At 45.3% G+C, this 26,869-nt stretch overlaps 1 protein-coding gene across 1 annotated transcript in view; it reads right to left on the bottom strand.

The window, feature by feature from the left end:
• Positions 1 to 1,061: 1,061 nt before the first annotated feature.
• The window catches only part of LOC143986681 (uncharacterized), a 30,552-nt gene continuing 4,744 nt past the window's right edge, over positions 1,062 to 26,869 (bottom strand). Inside the window, exon 2 of the mRNA XM_077485088.1 lies at positions 1,062 to 1,288. Coding sequence (XP_077341214.1) covers positions 1,062 to 1,288 — 227 coding nt within the window. The remainder of the gene's footprint in view (positions 1,289 to 26,869) is intronic.

Here is a 26,869-nt window from a genome sequence, read left to right as displayed (position 1 = left end):
TGGATTACTGTTGAAAAGCCCTGTGAATGGAGGGAAGGTTCTACATAGAGAATGGAAAAGATTGCAGTTAGGGGATGGAGTGTTGTATAGGTGAGGCCCTTCAGAAGACAAAGAAGAGAAATGGCAGTTGTTCCTTTCTGAGAAGCATCGTTCAACCATTCTGACCTCTTTGCATGATGATCATGGGTATTTAGGGACAGAGAGGACTTTCCGCCTGATCAGAGATAGGTTTTACTGGCCTAATATGAGAGGAAGAGGTAGAGGTAGAGTTATTGTCACACCTTTTTAGCATGTATTCAGCGAAAGACATTACCAGTCAGGGCTGCTCCTATGGAACATTTGCTGAGCCAAGAGCCTTTAGAGTTGGTTTGCATTGACTTCCTGTGCCTGGAAACTGATACAGGTGGAAGAAATAGCATCCTGGTGGTGACTGATCACTTCACTTGTTAAGAAAAGGTCTATCCTACCAAAGACCAGAAGGCAAGCACTGTGGCTAAAGTCCTATTATGGGTTGCCTAGGAAATCAAAAAATGCTATATAAAAGGCCCAAAAACACAGCTCCATGCCAAAAGCAAAAACCCTTTTAAGGAATTGGTACAGTTTAGTTTTCACCAAAATACCAGGAAGAGGACACAGCGACTGTTGTTACAGGCATCTTCCTCCGCAGCATGACTGGCGACTGGTGACTACGCTTTCAGTTTACTTCATATCTGCTCTTTAATATTTTAAGCTAGTACGTATATCTTGTTAGGGGGGCATTTATTTATAAATAGGATTACTCTATGTGGATATTTTTATTCTTTCACATGATCCTATCATATTGAAGCCATGTATACCCAGTAAGAACATTAGCTGAGCTGGTGGATGTTCTTTTTAAGCGGCAACTAAACATTACTATAAAATGCATTTCAATTTTGGCCATCTGGTGAGTTAATTCCCAAAGGGGAGAAGTTTTCTTACACATGGTGGTATTTGAGGTGTGTGGTGCACGTGTGACATCAATTAGGATCACTGCAACAAGAATCACATTTCTTCAGAGGAATTATTTCATCGCCTTATTCTTATATGTTCTTGAATTTTCTTATCGCTTCATTCTTATATGTGCTGAAACCATATAAAAGCTTGTCAAAACCGGACTGTTTGACATGAGCGCCGCTATGACATTCTAAGGACACAAAATAATTTGTGGTACTTTTTATTGTCATTATTCCATTATGGGTTGCCTGTCTGAATTCACTCTGATCAAGGAAGAGACTTTGAGAGTCGGCCAGTTCATCAGCTGTGCACCCTGCTGGGCATAAAGAAATCTCAAACCATGCCATACAACCCACAATTGGATCCTCAGCCTGAGAGGTTTAATTGAACTTTGTTGAATATGTTGGGGACTCTAACCCCTGAAAAGAAGCAGCACTTGGGAAATCATATTGCAGCCATGGTACATGCTCTCAATAGCACTGTGAATGACGCCACTGGTTATTCTTCATATCGCCTCATGTTTGGGAGAGAAGCCAGCCTTCTTGTTGACTTAGCTTTTGGCACCTCAATTGATAATACTCCTTTAACATCTCACAGAGGCTATGTTGACAGATTACGGAAGAACCTGCAGCAAGCATATGAGAAAGCCATGGAACATACCTTAGCTAGGCAATCAAGAAACAAAAGGAACTTTGACTTAAAAATGAGAATACACGATTTGCAACGTGGAGTTTGTTATTGAAAAACTTGGGGGTACCAAGGAAATATAAGCTGGCCGATCGATGGTGACCGCAACCTTATGTTATTTGTAAACAGCTTCCTGGGCTACCAGTCTACCAAAATCGCACAACACATTGAACCTTAAAGCAGATGGGTTACTGCAGCAGAAGTCCACACTGGGTGCCACTCCTGTCAGCTAAGAACAGGAAACTGAGGCTATAATAATTACAGGCTCACCAACATTGAACAAATAGAAGATTGGAAAAACATTGCCTGGTCTGATTTCAGCTGCGACATTCAGATGGTAGAGTCAGAATTTAGCGTAAACACCAAGAAAGTATGACTCCATCCTGCCTTTTATTAATGGTTTAAGCTGGTGGTGTAATGGTGTGGGGGATATTTTCTTGGCACACTTTGGGCTCCTTAGTAACAATTGAGCATCGTTTAAACGCCATGGCCTACCTGAGTATTGTTGCTGACCATGTCCATCACTTTATGACTAAAGTGTTCCCAACGTCTGATGGCTACTTTCAGCAAGATAATGCACCATGTAACAAAGTTCAAATCATCTCAAACTGGTTTCTTGAACATGACAATGAGGTCACTGGATTCCAGTGGCCTCCACAGTCACCACATCTCAGTCCAATAGAGCACCTTTGGGATTTAGTGGAATTGGAGATTCACATCAAGGATGTGCAGCCAACAAATCTGCAGCAACTATGTGATGCTATCATGTCCATATGGACCAAAATCTCTCAGGAATGTTTCCAACACCTTGTTGAATCTATACTACAAAGAATTAAGGCAGTTCTGAAGGCAAAAAGGGATCCAACCCGGTACTAGCAAGGTGTACCTAATAAAGTGGCAGAGGTGTGGAAGGCTGGAGAATATCTTTAGTTTCCAATCATTTTTATTGGCAGAATTTACTTTGATACGTACAAAACAATTAGTTAGAAATGGATGAAAAAGCCATTATCAAGCATAATCAGCAAACAGTAACGTTCAAAATAGTAAATGACACATAAAGTAATGTTGCTTCTTCACTCCCTTGATAGTAATCAGGGGCGTAAATAGAAATCACAGGGCCCCATAGCAAAATGTTGTATGGGCCCCCCCCCCCCCCACAAAAAAATAATTAACTAATGCCATTGAACAACAGACTACCACATCCATGTGGCACAGTATCCAGGCAACGGCTTATATTAATTTTTAACAACAAAGTATGCAGTATACTGTATGCAGCCCCTGAAGGGAACACATTGCTGACCTCCATGCCTTCTAACCAATTTCTGTTCTGTTATATAAAACAAAATAGTTCAACTCACCATAATGCAAAATCAGTGGGATCCCTGAGCGTGTCACTTGCCATCATCGCTTGCCACCAGATGCAGATTTTAACTTGTCACACGTTGCAGAATGTCACCTGCCACATGTTGCGGATTGTCCTCTTGCCACATCCCAGATTGTCACTTGCCACGTCACTTGCCACGCATTATGGATTGTCACTTGCCACGTCCTGGATTGTCACTTGCCACACATTAAGGATTTTCCCTTGTCACATCACCTGCCACACGTTGCGGATTGTCCACTTGCCACGTCCTAGATTGCCACTTGCCACACATTACAGATTGTCACTTGCCATGTCCTAGATTGCCACTCGCCACACATTATGGATTGTCACTTGCCACGTCCTAGATTGTCACTTGCCACACATTATGGATTGTCACTTGCCATGTCCTAGATTGTCACTTGCCACACATTATGGATCGTCCCTTGCCACATCCCGGGTTGTCACTTGCCACGTCACCTGCCACACATTACGGATTGTCACTTGCCACGTCACCTGCCACACATTATGGATTGTTACTTGCCATGTCACGGATTTTCACTTGCCACGTCACCTGCCACACATTATGGATTGTCACTTGCCACGTCACCTGCCACACATTACGGATTGTCACTTGCCACGTCACCTGCCACAAATTATGGATTGTTACTTGCCATGTCACAGATTTTCACTTGCCACGTCACCTGCCACACATTACGGATTGTCACTTGCCATGTCCCAGGTTGTCACTTGCCACGTCACCTGCCACACATTATGGATTGTCACTTGCCACGTCACCTGCCACACATTACGGATTGTCACTTGCCACGTCACGGATTTTCACTTGCCACGTCACCTGCCACACGTTACGGATTGTCACTTGCCACGTCACAGATTTTCACTTGCCACGTTACCTGCCACACATTACAGATTGTCACTTGCCATGTCCCGGTTGTCACTTGCCACGTCGCCTGCCACACATTATGGATTGTCACTTGCTCTGTCACTTTCCTGCTGTGTCACAGAGTCAGGCAGCAGATAGTCAGGCAGCAGAGAGATAATGCCATCTCTCTGCTTCCTGGCTGCCTGCACAGTGAGGGGGAAACTGCACTGCAGGGATGCAGGACGGGCGCCGGGCAGTGAAAGATGATGTAATCTCTATGGTCCCCCGCCCGTCAGCTACCTGATTGGCCAGCCCGCTCACGCCCACTCTCTCACCCGCGGAGCCGCCGCTCTCGCCTGCGGAGCCGCAGGCCGCCCGCTATCATTCGCGGACGAGCCGCGGGCCGTCCGCTATCACCCACGGAGCCGCACCGCCTGTCCTCACCGGGCCCCACTTGACTGCGGGCCCCATAGCGCCCGCATGTGTTGCTATGGCGGTAGTTCCGCCACTGATAGTAATATTTCCTCGACTCGTTAGATCATTTCCCAAATAGCTAGTCCAGGGGTACAAAACATCACATCCAATAAGGCTAGGACTTGAAAGAAAAGAAGAAAGAGAGTATGAATTATTTGTGAAGGAGAAGCTTGATACCAAGGTTCCAGGAACGCTTTAGACTAGAGAATATTTTTTATGGGAATTATATAATCATGGTGTTTTATCTTTGTGGGTAATAAAGGTCAGAGTAAGGATGCAACTCTATTTGTATACCCTTTTTTTAAAAACCTTTTATGATTGGTCCATGGTCCAGGTTGGCTGCTTTTCATGTTTGATGATTGACTGACAGATTCTGAACCCTTGAAAGCGACATCGCCCGGTGACCCCGCCCCTTATGCCTATATAAGTCAACGCACAACGCGTCCCTGCCATTACGGCTGGAGAGAGCGTTGTGTCAACATCGGAAGGAAGAAGAAGAGGCCCAGCAGAAGAAGCGAAGAGCGGGACAAGACCCCCGAAGTTGGAAGAAGACCCCCGGACGGTGGCGGCGACGAAGGAGAAAGCCAGGCTCCTCCGCTAGTAAAAGAGCTAGCGTTAAAAGAGCAGAAGATAGTGGAGGAGCCCGGCTGGAAGACCCCCCAAGTCGGAAGAAGACCCCCGGAGCTGTCTAATAAAGTACTTTAAAAACCTTTGTTGTGTTTTTTTTATTAACACTTTTTTCCCCCAGGTGAACGGGTAGGGGTACATTGTACCCCATACTCATTCACATAGGGTAGGGGGCCGGAATCTGGGGGCCCCCTTATTAAAGGGGGCTCCCGGATTCTGATAAGCCCCCCACCCGCAGACCCCAACAACCAACGGCCAGGGTTGTCAGGAAGAGGCCCTTGTCCTCATCAACATGGGGACAAGGTGCTTTGGGGTGGGGGGGCGCAGGGCCCCCTTCCCCAAAGCACCCCGTCATGTTGAGGGCACGCGGCCTGGTGCGGTTCAGGAGGGGGGCGCTCGTTTTTCCCCACCCCCTTTCCTTACCGGCCGGGCTGCGTGCTCGGAAAGGGTCTGCTATGGACTTTGGGGGGGACCCCACGCTGTTTTTTCGGTGTAGGGGTTCCCCTTTAAATCCATACCAGGCGACGGGGATCGTGAGGTGTCAATCTCACCGATGGTCCGGTTAATATTCAGTTACTCCTCATTTCCTCGTGTTATATAGAAAAATAAAACATCCATAGTGTAGTACTGTTTAAGACTATTATCTTTATTATAATTCAAAAGTGGCTACTCACATAGATCAGAGGTAAAAACGCTTTTAAAATACAAACATTGCCGCCGCCTTGTGAGAGAGAGTGTGTACACGTTAGGCCACGCCCTGTGCGTTTCGTCATTGGACGTCGTCTGGTAGCCACTTTTGAATTATAATAAAGATAATAGTCTTAAACAGTACTACACCATGGATGTTTTATTTTTCTATATAACACAAGGAAATGAGGAGTAACTGAATATTAACCGGACCAGCTTTACACAGCGACACAGGGGCTCACACTGTGGAGGCGAGCTGGTGAGTGCGGCAATTTGTCCTATGCACGGAAAATGCACCAATTGTAATTCAGGATACACCAGGCACTGAGCACAAGTCACTTTGATTGAATTTCTGTGGAATCTTTTGAAGTTATCTTTTCTTGGACTTTATTGTTTTTTAATGGACTTTATTGTGTGAAGATGATATAAGTTTCATAAGCTTTATAAGCACGTATTTTGCACCAAAAGCACATAAGCACTTTCGATTGCACACAGCTGTGAAATATAGAGTATATTTCTTTTAAAAAAAATTCAACATTTTTTTCAGCATTTTTTTTTTATTTTTTCAACATTTTTCTGTTTTTATTTACCACCTGCAATTTGCACTGCAATAATTACATAGGAGTTTATGTAGCACTAGCACTTTAAGAAAGTTGTTTATTAATTTTAGCACTTGTAATTCACATGTAATATGTATTTTATGTGCTGTCACAGGAGAGCGCCATAGCTACCACCTTAGTATTTACATTCCCTTCCAACCTATTAGGCTGGTATTACCTGGTAGTGGCAGCCTCCCTTCTCTACATATGTGATTTTATATTTTTTTTGCCTCTTTCCTATTTTCTAAATAGCTTTTTCTGTCCCCATAGCGCAAACCTTACCCCCTCCCCATTTACCACAGGACACCCCTAGAAACGAGGAGAACAGAAGGTAACGGTAAGTCCAAATCTAACCAGCAGCTCCTTCGGGGGTAGTGCTACATACTTTATTTATTTTATTTATCCATTTGCCTGGGATCCATCGCTTATACCTTGTAAATGTTTGCTTGTTGCTGATGCTCTTCAAATTTATTCCCAACGAGCTAAGATTACTCAATGATTGTGTGTTTAGGGAACTCAGTTTATGAGCATTGCACAGCTTGCTTGTGATCTGACTTTTATTTTAAGGTGCTTAGAACAGGTTAACGAGCGGGCAATTTCATGGTCCGATATCTTCATCATATGTGCCTAAGAAAATATATTCCAGGAGGCTACATATATTTAATGGTAAACAACTGCAAGCAGGTAGACAGAAACTCTGATGACAAGATGATGAGCTGACTTGTTTTTCATGGCACAAGATCCTGACAGCTGTATCCTTATGTTACTGCTTGGGGAGTCACTAATCTGGAGCATACATGGGCAATGACAATGTGTATGTAAACCCTAACAATGAACTTCCTATTTGCTCTCCTTTGGTCTGTTAAAACAGAACACTTTTAATTATGTTTATCTGTTTCAAGAAATACAAATAAAATAACTACAGAACTTCTGAACACCTGACTCTTATTTTAGAGAGGAGGGAGATGTGCTCTGTAGTCCTGTCCTAGAGTGAACAGAAAAAAAGGGGGGAAAAACTGCGCTACGAAATGTTCAAGATAAAAAGTGGTCGGAAGCTGCAATTCTAATGTATACCAAAAATACACAAATCAACATAAGAAAAAAAGGGGAACTGCGCTTAACCTCAAAATCCCAAAATGAACAGGATGTGTGTATATGTGAAAACAAAATATAAAACCCTAAATATTGTACCTATGAAATCACCTCCAAGTATGGCACATGTATATATATATATGTGCATCCGTGTACAACACTACTCCCCTCAAATGAAATACAGTAACATAGTATTAATGTGACAAAAAAAGAAAGAAAAAAAACACCATATAGTGAAAAAAACAATAAAAAAGACCAATAAAACAAAAAACATAAAACAAAAATTAAATAAATAATCCAAAAATGAAATATGTACCTAATATTATAGATACAGAATAGTAAAGCAATAATTTGAACACCAAGAATTTTAACAATATTAACACTGAATAACGTCCATGTGATCATATATCCTGTTATTAAAGTGAAATGTCCAAATAATTAATCCAACACCAGTGAGAAATCTTCATAAAGATAGTTTGATTAGGACACACTATTCTTTTCTCTCCAGAAACAATGTGCGCTTTCCCGTCACCAAATATATAGATTGGCTCCTTACCGACTTGAGGCGACCCCCCGTTACAGAGGGTCACAACAGGCAAAATGAGTTTAGATGGACATCCAGATTACTGCACCCTTCAATCGGTCTCAGATCCTCCACAAGATAGAGTTATGGCGGTCACTATCATCACTCCATGTTACACTCCCCACTCAGCGTAGTATCATATAGAGGAAACATAGGCTCCATATAGTGTAAAACCGATGACTTTTAATTTAAAATCAAAAAATATATGCACTTACATGTGAAAAGTAACAACAGGCTCGATAAGAAGCGTGCGCCGGCCGGACACACGCCAAAAAACCAACCCGTCCTTCCTGGTGTATGTCAAGCGAACACGACCGGGGTGACGTTCGTACGTTTTTGGGAGCCTAGCCACGTACGGGACCCCGAAATCCAAGCACCGCCTTCAGGATTTCTAAGGGCATACATTTTTTATTTTACTCCTCACTACCTATCACTACCTATCACAGTTTTGAAGGCCATAAAATGCCAAGATGGCACAAAACCCCCCCAAATGACCCCATTTTGGAAAGTAGACACCCCAAGCTATTTGCTGAGGGGCATGTTGAGACCATTAAATATTTTTTTTTTTGTGCCAAGGGATTGAATAATGACAAAAAATAAAAATAAAATTTTCTTTTACAAAAAGTTGTCACTAGCTGATATATTGCTCACACATGCCATGGTTATATGTGGAATTGCACCCCAAAATATATTCCGCTACTTCTCCCGAGTATGGGGATACCACATATGTGGGACTTTTTGGGAGTCTAGTCGCGCACGGCACCCCGAAAACCAATCACCACCTTCAGGATTTCTAAGGGTGCAAATTTTTGATTTCACTCCTCACTACCTATCACAGTTTCGAAGGCCATAAAATGCCAAAATAGCACAAAACCCCCCAAAATGACCCCATTTTGGAAAGTAGACACCCCAAGCTATTTACTGAGAGGCATGTTGAGTCCATGGAATATTTTATATTTTGCCACAAGTTGCGGGAATATTACAAGTTTTTTTTTTTTGGACAAAGTTGTCACTAAATGATATATTGCTCACACATGCTATGGGCATAAGTCAAATTACACCCCAAAATAAATTCTGCTGCTTCTCCCGAGTACAGGGATACCACATGTGGGGGACTTTTTGGGAGCCTAGCCACGTACGGGACCCCGAAAACCAAGCACTGCCTTCTGGATTTAAATATAAAATGCTACCAAAAAAACTGTTAGTGATCGCAGGGATCAGGCCTGACTCTGCGATCGCTGCAGTTATGTGTTTAGTGTTTTGTAAGTGACAGTGATCGATCGATACTGCACTTGGGTGGGCTGGGCAGAGGGGCAAAACGCAGGTGCTAGCAGGTATCTGGGCCGATCCCGCTAACAATGCGTTTTTTTGGAACCCTAAACTGCTGGGGACGCTAGTATAGATCTGATCAGATCAGCTATTGATCTGTTCAGATTCTATACCACTACGGGAGGTTTATGCTTTGCGTGTGGGTGTTAGCGGTACTGGAACTAACCTAGCGCTGCCTGGGGCGACGCAGACCCTGACCCTAAAACCTAATTGATATCACCCGCCGGGTGATCAGGGGGTTAAACCTTTATTGGGTAATAAATGGTGGGTGCCCTGATGCTATAAAAAGCAAACTAACCAGAGTCACCCGTAACACTTATATGGTGATCAGTGGTGAAAGGGTTAACTAGGGGCAATCAGGGGGTTCAAATTTTTATTAGGTAGTATATGGGGGTCCCTGGCGCTATATAAAAACCTGACGGGGAACCTAAATAACTAACTGGCTAACCAGCGTCACCAGTGACACTTATACTGTGATCGCTGGTGAAAGGGTTAACTAGGGGCAATCAGGGGGTTAAAACCATTATTGGGTAGTATATGGGGGTACCTAGTGCTATAAAAACCTGGCGGTGAACCTAAAAAAATAACTAGCTACCTAACGACACTAGTGACACTAATGCAGCGATCAGAAAAACGATCGCTTAGTGACACTGGCAAAAGGGGGTGAAAGGGTTAACTAGGGGCAATCAGGGGGTTAAAACCATTATTGGGTAGTATATCGGGGTACCTAGTGCTATAAAAACCTGGCGGTGAACCTAAAAAAATAACTAGCTACCTAGCGACACTAGCGACACTAATGCAGCGATCAGAAAAATGATCGTTTAGTGACACTGGCAAAAGGGGGTGAAAGGGTTAACTAGGGGCAATCAGGGGGTTAAAACCATTATTGGGTAGTATATCGGGGTACCTAGCGCTATAAAAACCTGGCGGGGAACCTAAAAAATAACTAGCTACCTAGCCACACTAATGCAGCGATCAGAAAAATGATCGCTTAGTGACACTGGCAAAAGGGGGTGAAAGGGTTAACTAGGGGCAATCAGGGGGTTAAAACCATTATTGGGTAGTATATCGGGGTACCTAGCGATATAAAAACCTGGCGGTGAACCTAAAAAAGTAACTAGCTACCTAGCGACAGTAGCGACACTAATGCAGCGATCAGAAAAATGATCGCTTAGTGACACTGGCAAAAGGGGGTGAAAGGGTTAACTCTAAGGGCAATCAGGGGGTTAAACCTTTATTGGGGGGGGGGGTAGGGGGCTACCCTGGACCTAACACTAACTGCCCTGACAGTTTTTACTGTTACAACTGACACTGAATGCAGTGATCTGTAAATAAATGATCAATGCAATCAGTGACACTGTGACTGGGGGGGGGATCGGGGGGGATCGGGGGGGGGGTTTGTGTACCTATGTGTACCTATGTGTTAGAGTAGTGTTTTGGTGCACTTACTTTTTGTCTTCTCCTCGTAGTCCGGTCAAAAAGACCGCCCCGAGGAGAATGACATCACTTCCTCCTTCCTGTGTATACAATACACAGTGGGAGGAAGCTTCTCATTGGCCAGGAGCGATCCAGAGGGGGTGGCCAGAAACCAACGGCCATCCCCTCATCACGGATCGCTCCTGAAGCGAACCGGACCACCGTATCCAGCGGGAGGGGGTCCGATCGGACCCCCCACCCGCTGGAAGGCAGGCACGTACATGTACGTGCTTGTGCCTGCCTGTGCCATTGCGATGACGTACAATGGCAATACGGCGGTCCTTAAGTGGTTAAGAAGCAAAGGAATCACAAGGGCATAATAAAAGCACATAAAGAAGGGAAATAACACAGGGGGCAAATTTAATTCTCCCCCTTTTTTTTATATATTTTTTTTTTTTCTCTTTCACAGGATGTCTCTCCTTCAGTAACCCCCCCCCCCCCCCCCCCCCAGGCCACCATCTAGTACTGTTATAGATATGTTATGGATAAGTATGTATGTAAATGTGAAGACATTGAAGGACTTGTTTAAGCCTCAATGCCTTAGGATTGAATGTAATTGTTTGTTGAATTTTACATAAGGAAAATAATAAAGATGATTTAAAAAAAAAAAAAAACGAATTTTGCCTGTTGTGACCCTCTGTAACGGGGGGTCGCCTCAAGTCGGTAAGGAGCCAATCTATATATTTGGTGACGGGAAAGTGCACATTGTTTCTGGAGAGAAAAGAATAGTGTGTCTTAATCAAGCTATCTTTATGAAGATTTCTCACTGGTGTTGGATTAATTATTTGGACATTTCACTTTAATAACAGGATATATGATCACATGGACGTTATTCAGTGTTAATATTGTTTAAATTCTTGGTGTTCAAATTATTGCTTTACTATTATGTATCTATAATATTAGGTACATATTTCATTTTTGGATTATTTATTTAATTTTTGTTTTATGTTTTTTGTTTTATTGGTCTTTTTTATTGTTTTTTTCACTATATGGTGTTTTTTTCTTTCTTTTTTTGTCACATTAATACTATGTTACTGTATTTCATTTGAGGGGAGTAGTGTTGTACACGGATGCACATCTGTCCTAGAGTGACAACGCTGTTATTCCATACATACAGTGTGGTGCGTGGTATTATAGGCCCTTTTCACATTGGCATTGGATTTGTTAAAGGAAAAAAACAGACACCAATGTATTTCTATGGGCAAGTGGATGATCGTCTTCTGACAACCGCCTCTGTTAAATTCAGTTTTTTTAAATGAAAGACAGCAGGGGCGGACCGACAACTCATAGGGCCAGGGCCGTCTTTAAGGCAGGGCAAAAGGGGCAGCTGCCCTGGGCCCTTTCATTGTTGTGGGGCCCAAAGCAGCTGCCTCATACTTGCCAACTATCCCAGTATACATTCCCTTGAAGTTTTAGTCCTCTGCTGCTACTAATGCTGCCCAACTCTGCTCTATTGTTGTGTACAGATGACTCACCTGCAGACCTGTGTTTACATATAAATACTGGCATTCATATGTAAATAGCAGTGACATGCATATGTAAATAGCTGAGGCCAACTGCACTGATATGTAAATAAAGGCAGCATTCATAGGTATATCATGCCCCCTGCAGTGAGGAGAAGATGTGCTGTAACCTATAGCAACCAGTGAGCAGTATTACTGTACAGCAATCTCTAGCAGCCAATCAACAAGCAGAAATGTGCTGTAACCTCTAGCAACTAATCAGTGAGCCTTAAGGAGTGCTGTAACCTCTAGCAACCAGTCAGTAAGCAGTAAAGATATGCTTTAACCTCTGGCAACCAATCACAATCGCTGCCTGATCTGATACAGTAAACTGATTTTAAGTCTAGCTGCTATTTATTGTATGTCTCAGAGAAGGTGTAGAGCGAAATTGCATGGGGGGCCCTAAGAAAATTTTTGCCCAGGGTCCAATCAATATTAAAGACGGCCCTGCATAGGGACCCCAGTCAATAGAAGATTATGGGCCCCCCAGGCTTAGAGATGGCTGCCAAAACATCAGTGATCCTGGCTGTAGGTATTCATGGTATATTTGCTATTCCATGGCCATTTAGGACATGTGAATGAGATCTAAAGCCTGGTTCACATGGTGATTTTTTTTTTTTTTACTTCAACCCCGTGGGCTGAACAAAAAAAAAAACCGAGGGAGCTTAGGAAGAGCCCGCTGTACTAATGAGTACACTACCGCACCACAACTGCGTGCATTGAGTTCTATTCAGTTGAATGAGGATCATTTTTGCTGCACTGCATTGCAAAGTCTCATTGCCCCACTCTGCTGTCACATGATTTAACCATACCTCCCCCAACATAAAAGTGTAAATGATAACTTTAAGTTTGAAAGACAAGAACCCCCCAAGGAAAAAAAATCAATCTACGGCCCTGTACCTTACCCCTACACTGACTTACCTGACCATTACACTGACCTATCTGACCCCTACACTGACCTACCTGACCAATACACTGACCCACCTACCTGACACATACACTGACCCACCTACCTGACACATACACTGATCTACCTACCTGACAATACACTGACCTACCTACCTGACACATACACTGACCCACCTGACTGCTACTTCCTATACTATTCCCCCCCAATTCCCCACACAAAGCTCGTGTAGATCAGGGAGGGTCCGATGCGGTGGTTTTAACCCTTTCTCTGCCGCTAGCAGGGGGTAAAAGTGGGCGAATAGCATCGCCAACGCACCCACCACACCCACTGCCCCAGTGTGAAAGGGGCCTAAAGACAAATAAGCCGCACTGGAAATAGGGGCGTGTACACTGTGTTCCGATTGGCTGAGTTGGCATTGCAGAGGCAGAGCAGCTATAGACTCGGCATTGTTACAGACAATGGATGACAACAACAGACTTTTCAGGGACAGAGGTAAAAATCTGCGATAGCTGCCCCTGAATTTAATGAGGTTGGTAACCCTGATGGGGCCCCCTACCGGCCCCTGGAAGAAAGCAACATTTTGTCATGTTAAAACCAAAAATGTAAATGTATTTTATTGGGATTTTGTGATAGACCAACACAAAGTTTCACATAATTGTGAAGTGGAAGGAAAATGATAAATGGTTTTCAAAATTTTACAAAATAAATATGTGAAAAGTGTGACATGCATTTGTATTCAGCCCCCGAGTGAATACTTTGTAGAACCCCCTTTCATTGCAATTACAGCTGCAAGTCTTTTTGGAGATGTCTCTACCAGCTTTGCACATCTAGAGAGGGACATTTTTGCCCATTCTACTTTGCAAAATAGCTCATGCTCTGTTAGATTGGATGGCGAGCTTCTGTGAACAGCAATTTTCAAGTCTTTCCACAGATTCTCAATTGAAATTAGGTTTGGATTTTGACTGAGCCATTCTAACACATGAATATGCTTTGATCTAAACCATTCCATTGTAGCTCTGGCTGTATGTTTAGGGTCATTGTCCTGCTGGAACGCGAACCTCCGCCCCACAACATGGTGCTGCCACCACCATGTTCCATGATGGTGTGTTCAGGTCTCATCTGACCAGAGCACCTTCTTCCACATTTGCTGTGTCCCCCACATGGATTCTCACAAACTGCCCACAGGACTTCTTATGGCTTTCTTTCAACAATGGCTTTCTTCTTGCTACTCTTCCATAAAGGCCAGATTTGTGGAGTGCACGACTAATAGTTGTCCTGTGGACAGATTCTCCCACCTGAGCTGTGGATCTCTGCAGCTCCACCCGAGTTACCATGGGCCTCTTGGCTGTTTCTCTGATTAATGCTCTCCTTGCCCGGCCTGTCAGTTTAGATGGACGGCCATGTCTTGGTAGGTATGCAGTTGTATCATACTCTTTCCATTTTCAGATGATGGATTGAACAGTGCTCCATGAGATGATCAAAGCTTGGGATATTTTTTTATAACCTAACCCTGCTTTAACCGCTTGCCAACCAGCTGCCGTCATTATACTGCGGCAGGTCGGCACGATCCTGCGAACTGTCGTAGCTGTACATCGGCTCCTTTAAGTGGGATAGCAGGCGCGCGTGCCTGCTGCACTGCAGAGGGGCCGATGTGTTTGGCTGGCGGTCGCGATGACCACTGGCCACGCGTGATCGCGGGCATGAAAGCCAGAACAGGGACGTGTGTGTGTGTGTGTGTAAACACAAAAATCCTTGTTCTGTGAGGAGCGGAGAGGCAGATTGTGAGTTCCTACTAGCTAGGAACAATAATCTGTCATCTCCTCCAGTCACTCCCACCCCCCTACAGTTAGAACACACATGAGAGAACACAGTTAACCCCTTGATCATCCCCTTACCTGCCAGCGATATTTACACAGTAATCGGTGCATTTTTATAGCACTGATCGCTGTATAATTGTCAATGGTCCCAAAAATGTGTCAAAATTGTCCAATCTGTCCGCCATAATGTCGCAGTCCTGATAAAAATCTCAGTGCACCACCATTACTAGTAAAAAAAAATGTAAAAATGCCATAAATCTTTCCCCTATTTTGTTATTGCGATTTTTAGTACCAAGAATTTGTAGAAGAATACATATCGGTCTAAACTGAGGAAAATAATAGCTTTTTTTTAAAAAAAATGGGGATATTTATTATAGCAAAAAGTACAAAATATTGTGTTTTTTTTCAAAATTGTTGCCTTTTTTTTTGTTTAGAGCGCAAAAAATAAAAACCGCAGGGATAATAAAATATTACCAAAAGAGAGCTCTATTTGTAGGGAAAAAAAAGAGTCTACTAGGGCTTTGATCCCTTCCAAAAAAAATTTGCGTTCCAAAAAGCGGAGGTAAACAGATGTAAATGGATGATCATCCATTTACATACGTTTTTCTATAGAGATGCATTAATGTCTGTTTTTCATCTGTCAGCAGATGGATGAAAACAGAAAAATGGTCCGCATGTGTGAAAGGGGCCTTACTCTACAACAAGAAGAGTGTTACTGGTAGCACCACCAGGGGGAAATAAAGGGGAAAAAATCCCGGAATGAGAAAATTAATGCAGCCACCACATTCTACGGACTGGTTAGATGCATGATATTACTCTTTGTTTTTGGGTTTTGATACAGTTTAAATGCAAATGGAGTTTGTTGCAGTATTGCACTTCAAAATCAACATCTATGTATAAGCATAAACAAGAGGGTAAAATTCCCCATAAGGCAATACATATACCATACTTAGCTGCTCTGTGGAGGCTCTTAATGCAACTACTGTGCTAAAAATTTACCTGCATACCCGGAGATATAATATTACATGGAGTAATGAATGAAGGAGGGTCTAACCCCCAGCTGTCTCCTATAGAACCAAAACTAATCAATTTACACAGGATGCCAATAAAGCACACAGGAAATGCTAGGCTTACTTATTAGAAAGCCCAGCAGACCACTGGACCTCCGGAAGATTTAACCCCCTTCATGACATGGCCATTTTTTGCGATATGGCACTGCATACATATACAGTGGTGTGAAAAAGTGTTTGCCCCCTTCCTCATTTCCTGTTCCTTTGCATGTTTGTCACATTTAAGTGTTTCGGAACATCAAACCAATTTAAACAATAGTCAAGGACAACACAAGTAAACACAAAATGCAATTTGTAAATGAAGGTGTTTATTATTAAAGGGGAAAAAAAATCCAAACCATCATGGCCCTGTGTGAAAAAGTGATTGCCCCCCTTGTTAAAACATACTATAACTGTGGTTGTCCACACCTGAGTTCAATTTCTCTAGCCACACCCAGGCCTGATTATTGCCACACCTGTTCACAATCAAGGCATCACTTAAATAGGAGCTGCTTGACACAGTAAGGTCCACCAGAAGATCCTTAAAAGCTACACATCATGCCGAGACCCAAAGAAATTCAGGAACAATTGAGAAAGAAAGTAATTGAGATCTATCAGTCTGGAAAGGGTTATAAAGCCATTTCCAAAGCTTTGGGAATCCAGCGAACCACAGTGAGAGCCATTATCCACAAATGGCGAAGACATGGAACAGTGGTGAACCTTCCCAGGAGTGGCCGGCCGCCCAAAATTACCCCAAGAACGCAGCGACGACTCATCCAAGAGGTCACAAAAGACCCCACAACAACGTCCAAGGAACTGCAGGCCTCACTTGCCTCAGTTAAGGTCAGCGCTCATGCCTCCACCATCAGGAAAAGACTGGGCAAAAATGGCCTGCATGGCAGAGTTCCAAGGAGAAAACCACTGCTGAGCAAAAAGAACATCAAAGCTCGTCTCAATTTCTCCACAACACATCTTGATGATCCCCAAGACTTTTGGGACAACATTCTGTGGACCGATGAGACAAAAGTGGAACTCTTTGGAAGGTGTGTGTCCAAGTATATCTGGCGTAGAAGGAACACTGCATTTCATAAAAAGAACATTATACCAACAGTAAGATATGGTGGTGGTAGTGTGATGGTCTGGGGCTGTTTTGCTGCTTCAGGACCTGGAAGACTTGCCGTGATAAAAGGAACTATGAATTCTGCTGTCTACCAAGAGATCCTGAAGGAGAATGTCCGACCATCTGTTCGTGTACTCAAGCTGAAATGAACTTGGGTTCTGCAGCAGGACAATGATCCTAAACACACCAGCAAGTCCACCACCGAATGGCTGAAGAAAAACAAAATGAAGACTTTGGAGGGGCCTAGCCAAAGTCCTGACCTGAATCCTATTGAGATGTTGTGGTATGACCTTAAAAAGGCCGTTCATGCTCGAAAACCCTCTAATGTAACTGAATTAGGACAATTCTGCAAAGATGAGTGGGCCAAAATTCCTCCAGGACGCTGTAAAAGCCTCATTGCACGTTATCGCAAACGCTTGGTTGCAGTTGTTGCTGCTAAGGGTGGCCCAACCAGTTATTAGGTTTAGGGGGCAATCACTTTTTCACACAGGGCCATGATGGTTTGGATTTTTTTTCACCTTTAATAATAAACACCTTCATTTACAAATTGCATTTTGTGTTTACTTGTGTTGTCCTTGACTATTGTTTAAATTGGTTTGATGTTCCGAAACACTTAAGTGTGACAAACATGCAAAGGAACAGGAAATGAGGAAGGGGCAAACACTTTTTCCACACCACTGTGTATATATATATATATATACACTAGGGATGAGCTTCGTGTTCGAGTCGAACGTACGTTCGACTCGAACATTGGCTGTTCGGGCGTTCGGCGAAATCCGAACTCTTGGTCCGTTCGCGTCAAAATTCGTGTGGCGCGCGCGGACCACAATGCACTGCGGTGGCGCAGTGCATTGCTGGCTCGTGATTGGCCAAGCATGCACTGTGACCCCGCATGCTTGGCCAATCGCAGCGCCAGCAGCGAGGAGAGCCATGATTGGCCACAGGCATCCTGCCTGTGGCCAATCATAGCTCAGGCTATGTAGTGCACGCCCCACACTATATAAGGCCGCCTTTGAGGTGGCCTCGTGTAGTGTGTTGGCATCTGAAGCAGTGGGTGTTCTGTGTACCTTCAACACAGTTACACACCAATCGTTTTTGGCTGATTTCCTATCTTGCTCTTGTGTAGTGGTTATTGTCTGTGCCCTGACCGCAGTATACACCACTATATTCACCTCACCTATATAGCTAGTGATCTAGCTTTAATAATAGAGCTTGCAGTCAGTAGTGTTAGGAGATAGTGCATGCTGTCTGCGTGCTCTGTACCCAGTACATACCGCTATAATCCACCTACATAGTTGTTCTCTATTTGAGCCCAATTGTCATCTGCAGGAGTTATTGGAAGTTGTGTGTGCTTCCAGCACAGCACAGTATACATCTGTATATACCCCTTTAACTCTGCTGTTTTCTGGTTATTGTCTGCGTGCCCTGACTGCAGTATACACCGTGATATTCACCTCACCTATATAGCTAGTTGTCCATCTTTAATAATAGAGCTTGCAGTCAGTAGTGTCAGGAGATAGTGCGTGCTGTCTGCGTGCTCTGTACCCAGTAAATACCGCTATAATCCACCTACATAGCTGTTCTCTATTTGAGCCCAATTGCCATCTGCAGGAGTTATTGGAAGTTGTGTGTGCTTCCAGCACAGCACAGTATACATCTGTATATACCCCTTTATCTCTGCTGTTCTATAAAAAAGGCATCTGCAGGAGTTAGTGGGTGTTGTGTGCCTCCAGCACAATATAAACTACCCAACTACTGTTTTACCCAACTCCCTTCAGGCCATTACCATGTCTGGAAGGCCAGCAAGGAGAGGCAGACAGGCGCGAGCCGATAAAAGAGGGCAAGCAGGCTCTGTGTCTAGAGACAACAGTGCTGGTCGTGGACGCGGTGCATTGTCATCAGCACGTGGCCATGGGACATGCTTGTGCTTCTTTTCTGCAGCTGGACATGTTGAACCGCAACATGCCAACGACTTGGTAGAGTGGATGACCAAGCCTTCTTCATCCTCCTCATCCTCTCTCACCCAGTCTCAGGGTAGTAGCAAAGCAGCTGCCAACACATCGTCTTCCCTCCTCTCAATGTCATCATCAGTGACTCCTTCCCTAGACCCACCACGTCCTCCTGAGGAGTCTCCTGAACTCTTTGAGCACAGTGTTGGGTACATGCTCCAGGAGGATGCCCAGTGTTTGGTGGGCTCTGATGATGACACTCAGCTAGAGGAAGGCAGTAGCGTGAGCGCAGAGAGAGGGGATGCTCAAGAAGGACAGCAATCTGGCAGTCATGTTCCACAAGCTGCAGCATACTGCCAGATTTGCTACAGCGATGAAGAGGGAGGGGATGATGAGGGCACTGACTCCACGTGGGTGCCTGGAAGGAGGGAGGAGGAGGAGGAGGAGGAGGAGGAGGAGGAGGAGGAGGAGGAGGCGGCACATGTCCAACGAGGCAGGATGCCCCCCGGGGGCCAGCTTAGGGGCAGCACACCGACTGAATCACACCGCAGAGCTCCGCCTGCCCAGAGCGCTTCCTCTGCGCGTTATTCTAAAAGTTCTTTGGTGTGGGCCTTTTTTGAGACGAGTGCATCAGATCGCACCGCTGCTATTTGCAACATATGTCTCAAGCGTATCTCACGTGGCCAAAACATCAGCCGCTTGGGCACCACATGCTTGACCAGACATATGTGGACCTGCCATGCAGCTCGTTGGCAAGCGTACCTCAAAGACCCACACCAAAGAACAAAGCGGACCTCTCCTTGCTCCTCATCAGCTGGCATCTCCAACCCCACTAGACCTTCAGTCCTCTCTGAAACCTGCTCTGAGAGGAATGAAGGTGTAGAATTAGGTGTGTCACAGCCAAGTGCTTCCGGGAACTCTGCTAGTGGTACATCCACATCCGATTATAGCAGGCAAATGTCCCTGCCCCAGCTGCTGGACCGGCGGAAGAAGTTTACTCCCAGCCATCCACATGCCCAGCGGTTGAATGCTAGCTTGGCTAAATTGCTAGCACTTCAACTGCTGCCTTTTCAGTTGGTAGACTCGGCCCCCTTCCGTGAGTTTGTACAATGTGCGGTTCCTCAGTGGCAGGTCCCCAAACGCCACTTTTTCTCACGGAAGGCGATTCCGGCTCTCTACCGGCATGTGGAAGGCAATGTCCTTGCCTCGCTGGACAGGGCGGTCAGTGGTAAGGTGCATATTACCGCTGACTCATGGTCCAGCAGGCATGGACAGGGATGTTACCTGTCTTTCACGGCCCATTGGGTCACTCTTCTGGCTGCTGGGAAGGATGCAGGACAAGGTGCAGTAGTGTTGGAGGTTGTTCCGCCACCACGCCTCCAAAATGCTACTATTGGTTGTGACACACCTCTCTCCTCCACCCCCTCCTCTTCTTCTTCCTCCATGGCCTCTTCCAGTGCTCTGTCCTCAGAACCAGTGGTGCTCCGTAGGCGTTCCAGGGGCTACGCAAGTACGCAGGCAAAACAATGCCATGCCGTGCTTGCGGTGGTTTGTTTGGGGGACAGGAGCCACACTGGGGCGGATGTTTTGTCAGCTCTGCAGGGGCAGGCCGAGAGGTGGTTGACGCCACGCCAGCTTAAGCCAGGAATGGTGGTTTGCGACAATGGCACCAACCTCCTCTCCGCCCTCCGACAGGGACAACTGACCCATGTGCCCTGTGTAGCTCACGTCCTTAACCTGGTGGTGCAGCGGTTCTTGGGCAGGTACCCCGGCTTACATGATGTCCTGAAGCAGGCCAGGAATGTCTGTGTGCATTTCCGCCGATCATTTAATGCCTGTGCTCGGCTGGCTGAGCTCCAAAAGGAGTTGAACCTGCCCAAGAACCGCCTTATATGTGACATGCCCACCAGATGGTGTGACGAACGCTGGTGTCAGATCCCTGCCCTCCTCGCTAACTGGCGACAAAGGACCGGCCAACCTAACACCACGCTGTCACTTACGTAACAATGCCACACTCAGCTGCACCCAGCACAAAGATTTTCCAGCTTGCGGGACCACAATCTAGGTGCAGGCAGCCTGAGAGCGATTGTCACTGGGCTAATTACACAATTAACCCTTTAACTGCCACCACCCCCGTTTAAAGACAGAGCCGGGGGGACTCGTAATTTAACCACTTTCAGACCGGACCATTTTGCTGGTAAATGACCAGAGGTCTTTTTACACTTTGGCACTGCGCTGCTTTAACTGGTAATTGCGCGGTTATGCAATGTTGTACCCAAACAAAATTTGCGTCCTTTTCTTCCCACAAATAGAGCTTTCTTTTGATGGTATTTGATTGCCTCTGCGATTTTTATTTTTTGCGATATAAACGTAAAAAGACCGCAAATTTTGAAAAAAAATGATATTTTCTACTTTTTGTTATTAGAAAAATCCAATAAACTCAATTTTAGTCATACATTTAGGCCAAAATGTATTCAGCCACATGTCTTTGGTAAAAAAAAAGTCAATAATTGTATATTTATTGGTTTGCGCAAAAGTTGTCACATCTACAAACTAAGGTACGTTTTCTGGAATTTACGCAGCTTTTAGTTTACGACTGCCTATCTCATTTCTTGAGGTGCTAAAATGGCAGGGCAGTACAAAACCCCCCCAAATGACCCCATTTTGGAAAGTAGACCCCCTAAGGAAATTGATAAGAGGCATGTTGAGCCCATTGAATATTTTATTTTTTTGCCTCAAGCGATTGAATAATGACAAAAAAAAAAAAATTTTTTTTTTTTTACACAAAGTTGTCACTAAATGATATATTGCTCACACATGCTATGGGCGTATGTGAAATGACACCCCAAAATAAATTCTGCTGCTTCTCCTGAGTATGGGGATACCACATATGTGGGACTTTTTGGGAGCCTAGCCGCGTACGGGGCCCCGAAAACCAAGCACCGCCTTCAGGCTTTCTAAGGGCGTAAATTTTTGAGTTCACTTCTCACTACCTATTACAGTTTTGAAGGCCATAAAATGCCAAGATGGCACAAAACCCCCACAAATGACCCCATTTTAGAAAGTAGACACCCCAAGCTATTTGCTGAGAGGCATGTTGAGTTCATGGAATATTTTATATTTTGCCACAAGTTGCGGGAAAATTACAAACTTTTTTTTTTTTTTTTTTTTTTTAACAAAGTTGTCACTAAATGATATATTGCTCATGCATGCCATGGGCATATGTGAAATGACACCCCAAAATAAATTCTGCTGCTTCTCCTGAGTACGGGGATACCACATATGTGGGACTTTTTGGGAGCCTAGCCGCGTACGGGGCCCCGAAAACCAAGCACCGCCTTCAGGCTTTCTAAGGGCGTAATTTTTTGATTTCACTCCTCACTACCTATTACAGTTTTGAAGGCCATAAAATGCCAAGATGGCACAAAACCCCCACAAATGACCCCATTTTAGAAAGTAGACACCCCAAGCTATTTGCTGAGAGGCATGTTGAGTCCATGGAATATTTTATATTTTGCCACAAGTTGCGGGAAAATTACAAACTTTTTTTTTTTTTTTTTTCACAAAGTTGTCACTAAATGATATATTGCTCACGCATGCCATGGGCATATGTGAAATGACACCCCAAAATAAATTCTGCTGCTTCTCCTGAGTATGGGGATACCACATATGTGGGACTTTTTGGGAGCCTAGCCGCGTACGGGGCCCCGAAAACCAAGCACCGCCTTCAGGCTTTCTAAGGGCGTTACAGTTTTGAAGGCCATAAAATGCCAAGATGGCACAAACCCCCCCCAAATGACCCCATTTTGGAAAGTAGACACCCCTAAATTTAGGGGTACACTAGTGAGACTAGGTAATAAATGGCGGGTGCCCTGAAACTATAAAAAAATAACTAACCAACCAGCGTCACCTGTAACAGTTATATGGTGATCACTGGTGAAAGGGTTAACTAGGGGGCAATTAGGGGGCTTTATGCGGTAGTATATGGGGGTCCCTGGCGCTATAAAAAGCTGCAGCGAACCTAAATACCTACCTGCCTAACTAGCGTCACCTGTGACACTAATACGGCGATCAGAAAAACGATCGCTTATTAGGCTGGGTTCACACTGGAGCGATGCGGGAACGCCACGAATGCGTGGCGGGTTCCCGCATCGCATGCCTCCCGGCGGCAGTTCACACTGCCCTATGCGAACTGCTGGGAGTGTCAGTGAAATGTTACTGACACCCCCAGATCAGTTCGCATATCGCAGTGCGATCTGCAAACTCGGATCGCATGGTGTGAACACCCATGCGATCCGATTCTGCTGCGGGCCAAAAAAAGGGTCCCGTGCGAATTTGCGGCGGGTGCGGCGGGTGCGGCGAATGGCTGAACTCGAATCGCACAGAGATCGGATGTGATTTGCACTGCAGTGCGGTGCGAATCACATCCGTTCTCATAAACCGCTGCAATGTGAACCCAGCCTTAGTGACACTGGCGACGGGGGGTGATCACGGGGTTAAACCTTTATTGGGGGGGTTAGGGGGGTACCTTAGAACTAAAGGGGGCTAACCCTAACTGCCCTAACAGTTATTAGTCACAAATGACACCCGCCGGGTGATCAGGGGGTTAAACCTTTATTAGGTAATAAATGGCGGGTGCCCTGAAACTATAAAAAAATAACTAACCAACCAGCGTCACCTGTAACAGTTATATGGTGATCACTGGTGAAAGGGTTAACTAGGGGGCAATCAGGGGGCTTTATGCGGTAGTATATGGGGGTCCCTGGCGCTATAAAAAGCTGCGGCGAACCTAAATACCTACCTGCCTAACTAGCGTCACCTGTGACACTAATACGGCGATCAGAAAAATGATCGCTTATTAGGCTGGGTTCACACTGGAGCAATGCGGAAACGCCGCGAATCCGCGGCGGGTTCCCGCATCGCATGCCTCCCGGCGGCAGTTCACACTGCCCTATGCGAACTGCTGGGAGTGTCAGTGAAATGTTACTGACACCCCCAGATCAGTTCGCATATCGCAGTGCGATCTGCAAACTCGGATCGCATGGTGTGAACACCCATGCGATCCGATTCTGCTGCGGGCCAAAAAAAGGGTCCCGTGCGAATTTGCGGCGGGTGCGGCGGGTGTGGCGGGTGCGGCGGGTGCGGCGAATGGCTGAACTCGAATCGCACAGAGATCGGATGTGATTTGCACTGCAGTGCGGTGCGAATCACATTCGTTCTCATAAACCGCTGCAATGTGAACCCAGCCTTAGTGACACTGGCGACGGGGGGTGATCACGGGGTTAAACCTTTATTGGGGGGGTTAGGGGGGTACATTAGAACTAAAGGGGGCTAACTCTAACTGCCCTAACAGTTATTACAGTCACAAATGACACCAATGCAAAAAAAAAAAATAAAAAAAAATAAAAATGACATTGGTGTCACTGTGACTGGGGGGCAGGGGTAATTGGGGGGGTGATCGGGGGGTAAAGGGGGGGTGTGAGTGTGCCTGGCATGTTCTACTGTGTGTGTGAGTGTTGGTGCAACTTACTGATCCGCTCTCCTCCGTGTCGGAACGAAAAATACCGACACGGAGGAGAGAATACATCACTTCCTCTCCTGTGTTTACATTACAGGAGAGGAAGTGATGTCACCGGGGATTTCTATTCGTCGGGAGCGATCGCGAGGGGGTGGCCATGAATGAATGGCCGTCCCCTCGTCCGGGATCGCTCCCGTACGAATACCGACCGCCGCAGGCACCGGGCGGGGGCCCGATCGGGCCCCCGACCCGCGGGAGGCAAGGGACGTACATGTATGTCCTTATGCCTGCCCGTGCCATTGTACCGACGTACATCGGCGTGCGGCGGTCGGCAACTGGTTAAGCAACACCAATTATAAGTTTAGAATAAGCGCCTGCAACACACACTGCCACCACAGACAGGTCTGCTCAGTGCCTTACTCTACCACAGTAGCGCCCTTTTAAGAGACAGGTTCGTTTATAGTTTGCATCAAGAGCTTTAAAGACAAGGTTAACACTTTTCAACATAAGGATTTATTATGAAAAGGTCAAGGTTGGTGCGAATAAAACATTTACAGAAAAAGGATGTTTCAAAAAATAAAGACAATATACAGCCACAAAGAAATAAGGTAGAATTGGGAAGGAAGTATACTTGCAGTTAATGTCCAAGGGTTGATCAGAGTTCAATCGATAAGCAAAGGTAATCGGTTCTCAACTTGGCAGATGTTCTTTCTTGGATGGTAAAAAGGAGAACTGCCTATTGCCTTGGCCTCTCCTCTTTTCTGTCAAATCAAAGGGGGTGTTGACAGCGACCAGTGACCAATCGTCTGGTCATCTTGTTTAGGGGTTGGTTGCTGGGAGGTGTCTACACTCATGACCCTGTCCCAGGTACACTTTGTTATACATATTCATATCTCTGCCTCTCTATGGTTTATAGACTGCAGATATCCATTTTAGTGATCAGCATGATATTTGCTTCAAAACGAGTCCACACATGACAGGTTTCCCATTTCAGGGTTACCTTGGAGGAGTAAGGGGTCCCAGTGGCTTCCCATATGACCTGGCATAGGGGTGTTTGGACTTGAAATGTTAGAAATTATCCAAGGAAACTAAATATATCCATATTATGGCTGTGCTATGATGGCTTTGAAAGTTATAAAAAATGTTAACGTTTCAACACTTTACTAATCTGTTTGCACGCTATCTGGTTGGAAGTATTTACGACGGGTATCTGTTGGTTGTCTGCATGGAGAAAGTGACAGTTTTACGACAGGCCGGAATATCTGCTAGGCAACTTGAGCCTTGTTTTCTCTGCTAAGATAACCTTTCTTCCCTTTGAAGATTTTAAGAGCTTTTGGAATTCCTAAGACAAGGGAGGGGGGAGTTTAGATTATTCTGTAAGTTTATTCTAAGGTCAGCCAAACTGTCATGGCTGCTTTCCACACAAAATGGCAACTAGTTACAATATATCCTGGCTCAGACGTGATATCGTTACACCTCCCTCCTTAGGTGGTTGCATGGGAGGGAACTACAATTTCCCTCCTGACGCAACCGACTCTTGCAGGCTCGGCTTGTCGCGACAGCCCATCAGCATTGCCATGGGTGCTGCCTTTCTTATGCTGGATGGTGAAATCGTATTGTTGAAGAATTAAGCTCCACCGAAGCAGTTTGCCATTCTCCCCAGCCACACGATTTAGCCAGCTCAAGGGATTGTGATCTGTGATCACAGTGAAGTGCCGTCCATAAAGGTACGTTTGTAACTTCTGGAGAGCCCACACGATCGCAAGACACTCCTTTTCAATCGTGGCGTATGCTACTTCCCTGGGAAGCAGCTTTCGGCTCAGGTAGAGGATGGGATGCTCCTCTCCGGCATCATCCACCTGACTCAGGACTGCACCCAATCCATAGGCAGAGGCATCAGTCTGCACTAGGAAACGGCGGGTGAAGTCTGGAGCCTGTAGCACAGGAGCGCGGGCCAGCGCCTCCTTCAAGGCCTGAAATGCCTTCTCACATTCTGGTGTCCAAGACACCACCTTGGGCAGTTTCTTTTTGGTTAGGTCAGTCAGAGGTTTAGCCAGGCTACTATAGTTACATACAAACTTCCTATAGTAGCCAGCGGTCCCCAAGAAAGACATAACCTGCTTTTTGGTTTGGGGGGTAGGCCATGCCAGGATGGCATCAACCTTCCCTGTCTCGGGTTTCAGGGTGCCTCCTCCTACCCGGTGTCCCAAGTACTGCACATCAGTCATGGCA

The sequence above is a fragment of the Lithobates pipiens genome, unplaced genomic scaffold (assembly GCF_037356315.1).
Source record: "Lithobates pipiens isolate NorthernLeopardFrog02 unplaced genomic scaffold, aLitPip1_a1.2 Scaffold_18, whole genome shotgun sequence".
NCBI lineage: Eukaryota > Metazoa > Chordata > Amphibia > Anura > Ranidae > Lithobates > Lithobates pipiens.
The sequence above is the reverse complement of the archived record's forward strand: the minus strand, read 5'-3'. Positions and strand labels throughout refer to the sequence as shown.